Source organism: Arachis stenosperma, chromosome 6, assembly GCF_014773155.1.
Source record: "Arachis stenosperma cultivar V10309 chromosome 6, arast.V10309.gnm1.PFL2, whole genome shotgun sequence".
NCBI classification, from domain to species: Eukaryota; Viridiplantae; Streptophyta; class Magnoliopsida; order Fabales; family Fabaceae; genus Arachis; species Arachis stenosperma.
In genome coordinates, this window is record NC_080382.1 from 20864481 (window position 1) to 20876589 (window position 12109).

Here is a 12109-nt window from a genome sequence, read left to right on the forward strand (position 1 = left end):
AAATGTAATGATTTTTTGATAAAATAAAGTATTGATTATTATATATTAAAACACGTGTAACTAAAGGACAGTGGTCTATTAAGCGTCGTATATTCGTTTAGCAACAATTTAAAACCGTCACAGAATTCTTGTAAAACTATCGATATTATTTGTTTTCCTTTCAGTGTATTACATGAAAAATAATTTAAACTTATTATTGACTTTAGTGGGTTTAAAAATTGGTTCATAAAGAAAAATATTCAAAATTTTATAAAGACATTGTAGTAGATGATGCATCTCTAGGATATGTAGAATCCAACACATCCAATCAATTCTAAGACTGGATATTATTCATGCTTAATATGAAATTTGTAGGGCTGAACATTTGTTTAATTTGTAGACCAAGTAACAAGTAATAAACTTTGAATAATAAACTCACATGTCATATTAGAATTGAAGGTATTTATATCAAGCATAAAAATTAAACTAGCTCATATAAAAGATGGGTTACGTTATTCAAGCTCTTATAAAAGTAAGGGTTAAAAAAAATTTTTTGTGATATTTATCTGTATTATTATAATACATCATCAAGATTTTAATTCCTATATATTATCAAGTTATGAATGCTATTTTTTTCTAAGAATTATCTAATAATGCATAGTGATAAAGGGCAATAAAGTAAATGGATGATGAAGTTAATTGCTTCCCGGTAGCCGGTAGGTAATTAACTACATTATGTGATCTCTTAATTTATGTGATATTTTTTATAAATGTTTCCATGAAATTTATAATAACTATAAAAATTTAATTAAATAAGTTATCATTTTTAGGTATTTTATAATTTTATTTTAGATGTTTTAATAATAACCTTGACTTATAAAATAAGAGATCAATCAATTTATACTTAATTTTTTTTCTTACAAAAAGAAAATAAATGTACATTGAGTTGATCTTGTAAATATAAATTTCATCATTAGGTTTTTTATTATAAAAAATATTGTTACCTTCACTTCAAGTGAATAATTGATGCATAAATTATATCTATTTTCAGAAGAATGAAAAAAAAAGAAATATTATTTTTATTTTGTAAACTAATTTTTTTTCAATATTTAAATATTCAAATAGTAAGTTGTAACTTTTAGAACAGCAATTGAAGTAAGGAAATTAGGAAATTGATTGATTTGAGTTTGGGAAATAATAAGGTGAAGGGAGGGAAAGCAAAAACAAGCACAAGGCTCGAGAGTTAAAAATGGATGATTCGATGGGACACCCAAATCATTCACATTCTCATTCTATTCACTCTCTGAAATATATTCAAAGTCATTGCATTATTACACGTTCAATTTATGTAAATAGTGCCATCTTATTATTAGTGTTACTAAAGTTTTACATAACCATTTGGGCAACAATATGTATATTGTATGTGATCTGATTATTTATTAGAATTCAGTTATGACATAATAATCTTAAGATCACATAAAACAACCAAATGAAATTATTATGTAGATGGTAATATTGTGTATATTTTTGTTGTTTGTTAATTTTTATAGAAAACAATCTTGGCAGTGCAGTATCTTCTACTGTTAAACCGCGACTAAATTGTGGCAGTTCTTTTAGGGTTTATTTTATTTCTAAATAAAAATAATTCAGCAACAAATAATATACTTAATTTTGTAAAATTTTTCATAAGAGAACTTAAAAAATAAAATAAAAGTGAAAAATGAATTTTCTTGAGTGACATACATCAACTACATATGAAATTAAAATTATACATAAATTTTATCGATAAAATTTTCATTCCATTTTTACTTTTCATTTAAACAAATACACTCTTATTACGTGGGTAACCTGAAATAGGTAGATTGGATTTGAAGGATTGACCCAAACGTTAAAGAAATGTGGTCTCCGATTTGGTTTAGGTCTGGGAGCCGCCGTCCGAGTTGTGTATGTAAAAGAATGGGAGGTGGTATTTGCAAAGACACTCCGATGCCTAAGTTAGCAAGGGAGTAAGCATGTTTTTAGAGTATTGGAACTTAGTTTTACCTGAGTGTGTCAGTGTATTTATAGTAGTGATCCAATAACCACCATTGGAGTAGTTCCACTTCTGCTGGTGGATAACTGTTCCTCTATCTTAGGGTTGTTGAGATATCACTTCTAGAAGTAGATGAGAAATTTTAGGGGACAATTACTTATTCGAATAAGTGTTATCTGCCAGCTCATGTCAATCCCGACCTATTTGGGGAGGAGCCTATGTCGAGCCCAACCTCTTTAGACGAGGTCGGATAAGTGGTGAAAACCAACCTTTGAGTTGGACATTTTTAACTTACTTAAATCTGGACAATAATATTGGGTCAGAGAATAACTCTTAAAGTTAAGAATATAATTAAATGATAAATGCATTTTCCACCAATAACATGTCGCTTTTGGAGAAATTAGATGAGGAACTTGACTTGTTTAGCTACCGTTAATTTCAAGATTCCATGTGTAAAAAAGTGAAAATAAATATATATTATTGACAATGATGGCTACTTAAATAAGTTATCTTGTTGGGCCAGCCCAAACCGACCTTGAAATTGGTCTACTAATTCAATCATGGAGTGGAAGTTCTACAGTAGAAAAACACCGATAAAAAGAGCAAGGTTCTTCTCAATTTTGACGCCAAAAAGAAAAGAAATGAAAAGAGAAAAAGAAAAAAAAAATCTCACTTCTCCAACCATTCTTTTACCAATAATAAATGGCATGAAACAACACCTTGATCAACCTCAAATTGTGATTACTTTTTTATGTAGTTGATTCTTCTAGCTTACATAATTAAGGAGAAGTCATATTAATATAATTTAGACATCTATAAAATACCTAATAAGATTCAAGGGTAAAAAATAAAGTAATACTAGTTAGGAAGAAAAAAAATAGTCCAAATAAATTTGTCTTATTTAGTATTTATTAATTTTAGTAATAATTAATAAATATTAAATAAGACGAATTTTAACTGTTTTTGGCAAATTTTTTGTTTGTTAATAAATATTTTCAAAAAAAAATTTAAAAGTTTAAGAAGTTCATGAGGAACCAAACGGGAACAAAAATTAAGAAAATATACTCTAAATGCTAAAATGAGGTTACACCAAATTATGATGATTTGAATGTTTAATTTTTCCCCTTAATTAGTCTAATCACTTGAGCTTATTATTAGGTCTTCCCCTAAACTAGTTTGTTTATAAAGTTGCTCTGATTTTATATAATTTTCATGTTTTCTTTCCCAAAAAGTAATGTATGTTGACCAGAATTATTGAATAAGAATTCATCTATGTTGATGAAGGAACGCACAATCAAAAATTGAAGGCATAATTTTCTTGGCCACCAATCAAATTTAATATTGATTATTCAAATATTAGGCTATGCACCTTTGATGATAAGGAGAAGCAACAAAAAAAGTTTGGTTAGCATGTGCTCTAAGAATTACTTATTAACAAACCCACATGAGAATAGTTTGAGTTTTAATATCTTTAAATATCTTTAAATAGAGAAAAATAACACTAAAACAAACTTTACTACCTTTGTTATATACTAACTTTAACTCAAGTAAAATTAAAAAAAAAAAAAAGTTTAAATAATTTCAGACCTAATGACTTGAGAAAGAGAAAAAAAAAAGTATAGTTTCCTTTTATATATGTAAATTACCTTTTTTAATGTATTTTTAGATTAAACAGATTTCTATAAATTAATTCAAAATGCACTTAAATAATAGAAATGTGATAATAATAATAATAGTAGTAGTAGTATATTAAAATAAAAGATGTAACATGCATGGTGGACAAGGTGCCGCCGAATAATAAAAATGGCAGTAATATATAGTTGGTGATGATGGAAAGTGATACGATCTTCTAATAAGTAGCAGCAGAAAGATGATTATGATTTGTTTTCTCGGGCCCCTAATAATAACAATTGAATTTTAGAATTCAAGAATATATAAAGTTTGTCTTTTGGGAATGATAGAATAGTAATAATAATAACAACAACAATGCAATAATAATAATAATAATAGAATTAATTGACATTGGTTGGGTGAATTTTTTTTAAACATGGGAAAATATAAATTACTAAAAGACCGAATGGGCTTTTTATTTTTAATATGAATTAGGTACATGTAATACGAAAAAATGAGGGTTTGAGTATTAATAATCAATGGTTCGGAATTATTCAAGAATTTGAAATTATCGAAAAATTTAAAATTATCGATTTGATAGAGGGAGCTATGTGCTATCAAAAGAAAGAAAGATTTAAAGGAAAAAATTTAAAAAAAAAATCGTGACTCTTATTTTTTTTGAAAAAAATTTGTTTTTCTTTAAATCGCTAGTTATAATTTATGTATTTTTTATTACTTTCTGGAATTATTACTCATTTTATTCCGACAATATTGTATTCCATATCGATGCATACTACAAAATTCACATAATACTATAATTTATAATAACCAAAAAAATTAGGCACCAAAAAGAGTAGTAGATTATTGTTTGTGATAAAACCTTTTTGTCGTATTGTATGTGTGGTTAGTATTATTGGATCCCAATTATTAGCGGTCTTTAATTTAATTACAATTGGGGCGCTTCACGTGCTGCTGAATCAATCACTCATTATTGAAGGTTTTATTTGATTCTATTAGTCCCTTTTTGACACTATGCTCAATTACTATTTACTGCTCCTACTTCAATTCACTATAAGCTATGACGCTTTGGCCCTCCTAATGCTACCCCTACATACTGTCTAATAATGTCTTTTAATTTGGACTTATTATTTTCAAAATTATGTGTGTTTCTTTTAACGTCCATTATATATATTCAATAATAGATGGATTAACAATATATTAAGCAAATTGCATTTTTAGGGAGAACACTAATAAGATTCAACATATTGAGAAACAAACATTGCTAAAGATAATTGATCTCCATAAATGGCAAATATCCATTTGAGCGTCTAACAATTTTCTTTAAGGTGTTAGTAAAATTCATATGGTTTTTCTTAAAGACTAATTCATTCTAGATTTAAAATTTATTAGTGATTAATAATTATATATATAATAAAATTAGAATTTTTGATATTTATTTAAATAAACTAATAAATTAGTTATTTGATCAACCAAATTAGTTAGTAAAATTCATATGTTTTTTACGGTGTTTTTTAATTGAGTTAACCAAACACTAATTCATTTTAAATTTGAGATTCACTTAAAAATTTGTTGTCACTAACTAATAATTAATTAATTATTATATATATAAAATAAAATTTAAATTTTTTATATTTATTTAAATAAATCAATATACTAATTACTTGATCAACCATAACGAAAAACAAATATTGATAGACACTTTTCCTTTTTCAACTTAGTTGAAGACACACAAAATTTGTGGATTGTTGTAAAATGAAAAAAAAAAAGTAAAAAAAAAAAGAAGGTTTGATTGTGTGTAGCTTTCGCTTTCAACAAGTGACAGCTAGCTAATAAGATAGCTGAGCATGAAGCTGTTTGATCCTTACAAATTGACCTATTCCAAACTTTGTTTAATTCATCTGCCATCTCTATCTTTTCGCATTACTATATTACTATTGCTGCATTTACTTCTAGAAATTCTCACTACCATACATGATATAACAAAAATTTAAAATTTATCAGATATTTCAATCATTTTCAATAATTAATTTTAATTATAAAAAATTAATCGTATTAACTTTTTATAATTAAAATTACCGGTTAAAAATTATTAAAATACTAATATACCAATATATTTAAAAGTTTTATCTTGCTATATATATATATATATGTTGCTTCAATACTACTGTAGGAACTATGACCATGGAAGACCTTAATTATTAGGGCATCAAATTTCATATCATATCATATTATTATTATTATGGCAGCTAAGCTCTTGGTACGTTTTATTTGAATTGTGGTGCATACCATTAATGAAGCAAATTAAAGGTCAACTCAACAGTTCTTTTCACATGAGATGACCTAATTACAATGTTAGGTCAGTTGGATACAAATTGTTATTATTATTATTATGGAAAATGAGAATTTGAAACTTTTATGTAATTTAATTTGCAATCTTTCTATGAGCATTTATAGATGAAATGTGCCGACCCACCAAAAAAATTAAATTTTTTTTTGACAAAATTGATCTCTTAAAAAATATTGAAATCATGGAAGAATGTATATATTATTATTATTATTAACCCTTCTATCACCTTTTGAAATAATTTAATTTCAAAGAAATAGTATTTTGAATTTTCTGCTAAATCTTAGATTTTAAAAAACGGTTAAAGCTAATTCTGTTTTAAAAAAATTCTCAAGAATAATTCTTAAGAATAAAAGGTGACAACAAATACTTATTTCTTATATAAAATTATTAGTTATTATTAATTAGCTGATGTGTCATGAAAGTGATGGAAGAAACAATGAGAATTTTTTGATACATCATCAACCATCCAATATGGTAATATAATCATCAAACATGGAATGAAAATTACATTCATCGAGGTTTTTGTTTGATGCATGTTCCACATTGGAAGGCCTAAACTATAAGACAGCAAGTTTTCATCATTTAATTAGAAATAATTTTATTTGAAGCGAGACAAAATTATATATATTATTTATTTAATTTAATATTTAGTAGAAGATATAGTATAGGGCTTTTCTTGAAATTAATTGAACCCAATTTTTTTTGTTTAATTAACACGACTTCTCACTAACTTAATTAATTAATTACGTGGTAGCCGGTTGGTATAGAGCTGGTTCAATTAATTAATATGTTTTTATGTCTTTCTAGAATGCTACTGAAATAGATACTAGTAAATTTTTGCTTGCAAGCTAGGGCAAGTTTAAAGAAAGCACAAACAAACATGCAATCGATGAAGCTCGTGTATGTCTCATAACGGAATAAAATGGTAAACAAACAAAGATATATCTAAATTATTCTATCATTCGCAAAAATGTTTTAAAGTTTGATTATCAATAAAAATATTTTTAAATTATTTAAAACTATGATAAAAATGCACTTTCGTAATATTCTTATACTTACTAAGAAAGTTAATTCTTGGAAATTAAAGCACTCGACATGCTTGGCTACATATTTGCATTGCTTGGTGAGCCCTATAAGATAGGGAGTATATTTATTAATTTATATTTAAGTAATGAAAAAAATGATGAATTAATGTTCTTTTCCTAATATCTTTTTCTTTAATATTTATGATGAATTAATGTTCCTCTCCTAAAAAACACATTGAAATTTTTTTTTTTACAATGGTTAATTAGTCCCATAAAAATAAATTTCAAAAATTAAATTAAGTATTTTTTTTAACAATTTCGTTGTTTTTCGAAATAATTATCAAGAACCATTTGAAACTTTCTTTTTTTATTATTATTATTAATAAAGTGAAAATACAGGTAAGATAACATTACAACATATATGTCCTAAATAGACTCTCCATTTTAATTTTGTTTCATTCATATGTTCTATTATATATGACTTAATTTTTAATTAATTAATATTATTTAATTTTATTGTGAAATTGTTTTTTTTAGTATTTATTTTTAAAAAATTTAAAATATAAATATAATTTAAAAAAAAATTATTCACACCATAATTTGTTGAGATTTTGTTTGTGCAAGAAAGTGTCGTACATGCAATGAGTAATAGCTCAAATAGCATAATCTCTATATTCAATTAAGAATTTGTGAATTTGAAGGTAAAAAAAAAAAAAAAAGTGTCGTACACAAGAACCGTTGGATTTGGTTATTGATGATGACGTGGATGATCTAAGCGGTGATTGAGACGTGTGTGATAAAATGTGAGTGACGCAGCACTTCTGCTTTTGGTTACATACTTAGATACTCACTTGAAAGAAAATCTTTACAAAGAAAACTAAATAATAAATATATATTTTGTTTTGTTTCGTTAATTATAGCGGGATGGTCAGAGAGAAAGTACTACCGGGTTTTCCGGTGCAAGGACGAATAAGTAAAAGCCAATGATGTGACACGTGGGCCAACCTCCTCCGTTGATGGTCAAAAACATCATTCTTATTTTCTTTTTGATTGTCTACGATATTTTTTTGTCACAGGACAAAACAATTTTATGGTAGATTTAAACTATATTTAAAAATTTATTATTATTTAATAGATTGTTATATACATAAAATAAAATTTTAACATCAAATATTTATTTAACCAGACAAGTGAGTTGAATCCTCGACAAACTTGATTCATGAGGTTGATTTTCATTCACCCATCAAAACTCTCTTTGATGGACAGAAGTTTTTTGTCCTTACAAACTTTGGTCAAAATAGTACCCTTTATTTTTGGAGAAATTTGTTCTTAAATGGTTGATGTGCATCTTGATCAAACAAAAGGACATTAGTGTAAGTTCAAGAAAAAAAAAAAAAAAGAGCGACATTGGAAAAAAAAATTTATTCAAAACTTTTGATGTATATATACAACAGACTTTCTGAATTCTTGTGTTTTCTAACAAGGTAGAAAAAAAATTGACCTCTATATTCTGAATTTAACACTTAACTTCCTTTATGCATTGTTGTATCAAAAGGAAATTAGTGCTAGCTTGTACAGTAAAAATTTATTTAGAAGAACATAAGTTGATCGAATAATCAATACTTGTGTTTTAAATAAGTGTAAAGATTTAAATCTAGATTACTTATATGGTAACTCATTAGTCCGGACTAAGAAAAATCGCAAATAAAGAAAATAAATAAATAAATAGAAAATTATACAATAATTAAGTAAAAATTTGTTCTTAAAAATGCCATGAAGTGGTGTTTGATATATTTATTATTCATTTTTTTTTACTAATTGTCTCGCTCTAGTAGATACGGTGTATATATGTAGAGTTCAAATTAATTAAATGTTGCACCCAATTTAATAATGAAGAATATATATGTACATGTACTCAAAATATATACAAATAGATAAGCAAGCTAGTATTTTTCTGTGAAATATTATTTGGAACAATTAGTATGATAGGATAATTAATTGTTCCTCTACACTTATCTTTGTAAAATTTTTGATAAAACAATCTATACATGTTGAAAGATTTAGATTATATACAAAAAGGGAGAGAACAAAATGTAATTAACTTTAGTAGAATCCATATATCACCCAAATTATATCAAACAAAAAAATGATATTAGTTTTGTGTGAATATAATTGAAATAAAGTAGAAACTATTTGTTTGTTTTAATTAATATAATTGTTTTTTCTGTTTTTTTTTTGTAAAATTTTAAATATTTATTTTGTTTATAATATTCAAGTAATATTGTTTTTTATTTTTTCATTAATATTGACATAGCTTTTAAAAAGAAAATGATGATAACATTAATTATATTAATTACAAATTTTCTGAATATATTTTTCATTTTTTTTTGTCAGAGGATACTATGTTGATATGTTCCCTTCGGCCCAGACTTTCTCTTTCTTTTCTCTTTTCTCTTTTCTCAATTCATAAATGAGTTCTATGGCGGCGAAACCACCACTACTTACACACTATTTCTCATTCCATTATTATTATTATTACTATTGAAAACGATAAATAAGTTCTTAGTCTTTTAATTTGAAAATAAATAATTTTTAGATAAAAAAAACTATTTATCTTTTTCTATTGTTACTGCTTCAACCACATACAAAACCTTCTCTTTCTCTTTAATAATCTTTTTATTTTTTTATTTTCCACCCTGAAATGTTTTAATCTTACTGAGAGTCAACCAAATAAAACACCCTCCAAAAAAATCAATTAATTAATTAAGTGTAGATATTTTTTTTTTAAAAAAAAAGCACAACTAAGTACTAATACTTTGCACTTGAAAAGGCAACAAAATTACAGAGAATTTATATAAGCTTTCTCTCTCTCTCTCTCGGTTTCTTCTTCTTCTTTTTAGCTTCTTCATTCTGCTATGGATGTTATCTCCACCACTATTTGGTGCAACCTAACATGGCAGGTTTATTCTCTCTAGGTCCACATCATAGCAAACAAGAAGAACAAGATCAAGAAGAAAACAACAACAACAACAACAGCAACATCCAATTGCTATTGAGAAACGAAGAGATCTACACCAATAGCAGCACCACCAACACCAACACCAACAGAGGGTTCGAGATATGGCCTCATCATCATCAACCAAGCTACTACTCCTTCGGTTTGGGTCCATCTAGTGAGAGAAACACCACCACAAACCTAAACGACGACGTTTCGGTGTCTTTCTCTGATGAGTCCAACCGGTTCGGGTTCACCGTGATGAGATCTTCTTCTTCTGGATCGGGTTTAGGAAGCGGCACCAATTGCCAAGACTGCGGTAACCAAGCCAAGAAAGACTGCCTCCACCTTCGCTGCCGAACCTGCTGCCGAAGCCGAGGGTTTCAATGTTCTACTCACGTCAAAAGCACTTGGGTTCCTGCTGCCAAACGACGCGAGCGCCAACACACTCTCGCATCGTTACAGCAGCAGCAACCCGGGAGAGCAGGAGAAGGAGAAGGAGGAGGCGATGTTCACTCTAGACGAAGTAGAGAAGCCTCCGCTTGTGTTCCCATGCCGATTACTACTACAGGTAAATTCAATTGAGGGAGAGATTATATGTAAGAATTGCAATTTCTTACTATGGTCTATTACATTATATATCATGAAATTCCTTGAAATGATTAATAAGCTTCATGATATGTGTCACATGCATTGTGACCCCTTATTATTATATGATGAATTTTGAATTGTTGGATATGATGAAATTAGGGTTGGAACTAGGGCAATTCCCTCCGGAGTTGAACTCACCGGCGGTGTTCCGGTGTGTCAAAGTCAGCCCAATGGACGCACCTGATGAGAGGTACGCGTATCAAACGGCTGTCAATATAGGAGGCCATGTTTTCAAGGGGATTCTCTACGATCAAGGTCCAGATGGTCCTTTCGCCACCAATGCCGCCGCCGCCGGTGAAGGTTCCTCCCATGGAGGAGGTGAGCCTCATCATCAACAACTCAGTCTCATAACAACCACCAGCGGTGCCGGCATCACATTTGACCCTTCACAGCTTTATCCGGCGCCGATGAACGCTTTCATGGCCGGTACGCAATTCTTTCCGCCCCCGAGAACCTAGAGCCTTAACAGAGTAATGTTATTTGAATATAATAAAGAGATATATCATAGTGATAAGAAGAGAGAAAAAATGTTTTTTCAATTTCAATACTCATAACATTGTATTCATTTTCTCCTCTCTCTTCTTATAGTTATGTTATATCTATTTTCTATGTTCAAATATTATTATTAGAGTGTGTATCCCTCTCTCCCTTTGAATAATTTAAATTGGAGTCTCTACTAGGATTTATGTTTCTTGATGGGAGGTATGTATAACATTATTATTGAGCTCAATGCAACTTATATATATTGTAGCTTCTAGAGAGCTATAGAGAGCAGTTAAGAAGTGTTCACAAATGATTAGGACCATGATGATCATTTCAGAGGGTGCACGAAATTAAAGGGTCCCCTTGTGTTTCTTTTGTTTTTGTCTTGTCCCAATCTCACTTCAGATTTTCATGCTGCCAAATACTAAATTCTTATTATATCTTATCGAAACTCTCAATCTTAATTTATCTTAAGCTAATTTTCAGTTCTACCAAATAATGTGTATCATTTCTTTTCTATACATAGATAGCATCTGGTTATGTGCAATTAATAATATTATTATTTTTACAATCTGTGATTTTCCTAGATTGATTTGATTTGATTGGATTATAGTATTTAGTTTTTTTTTTTTTTTCTGCTGGTTAGTGCTGTAGTCCATGATGCTTTTTCTCCCGTTTATCCGCGTTTTCATGGTGGATCAAATCAAAATGGAACAAAAATAGGTTTCGTGTTTGGTCAAGCATAGAATTTTTAAACTTTTCTTTTAATTCTTTGCATGATTTCTGGGGAGGAACATGCATAAACTTATTAGTATGTGTAGCAGATAATATTTGTCGGATTAAATCGGTATATTTTTTTATAGGTTTTATTTTGTAATAAATAAATAATATGTAACAATACTTTTTACAGAAAAATATTAGGAAGTCAACATTTAAAAAAAGAAAAAACAACTAATGTTTCCTTT

The 12109-nt window shown here is 28.0% G+C and overlaps 1 protein-coding gene across 1 annotated transcript; it reads left to right on the forward strand.

The window, feature by feature from the left end:
* The first annotated feature begins 9891 nt into the window (after positions 1-9891).
* On the forward strand, positions 9892-11630 carry LOC130936242 (protein EXPRESSION OF TERPENOIDS 1-like). Its single transcript, XM_057866284.1, has 2 exons — positions 9892-10581; positions 10761-11630. Exons 1-2 carry the CDS (start codon positions 9969-9971, stop codon positions 11117-11119), a joined length of 972 nt encoding a protein of 323 aa, XP_057722267.1. The 5' UTR covers positions 9892-9968; the 3' UTR covers positions 11120-11630.
* Positions 11631-12109: the final 479 nt, after the last annotated feature.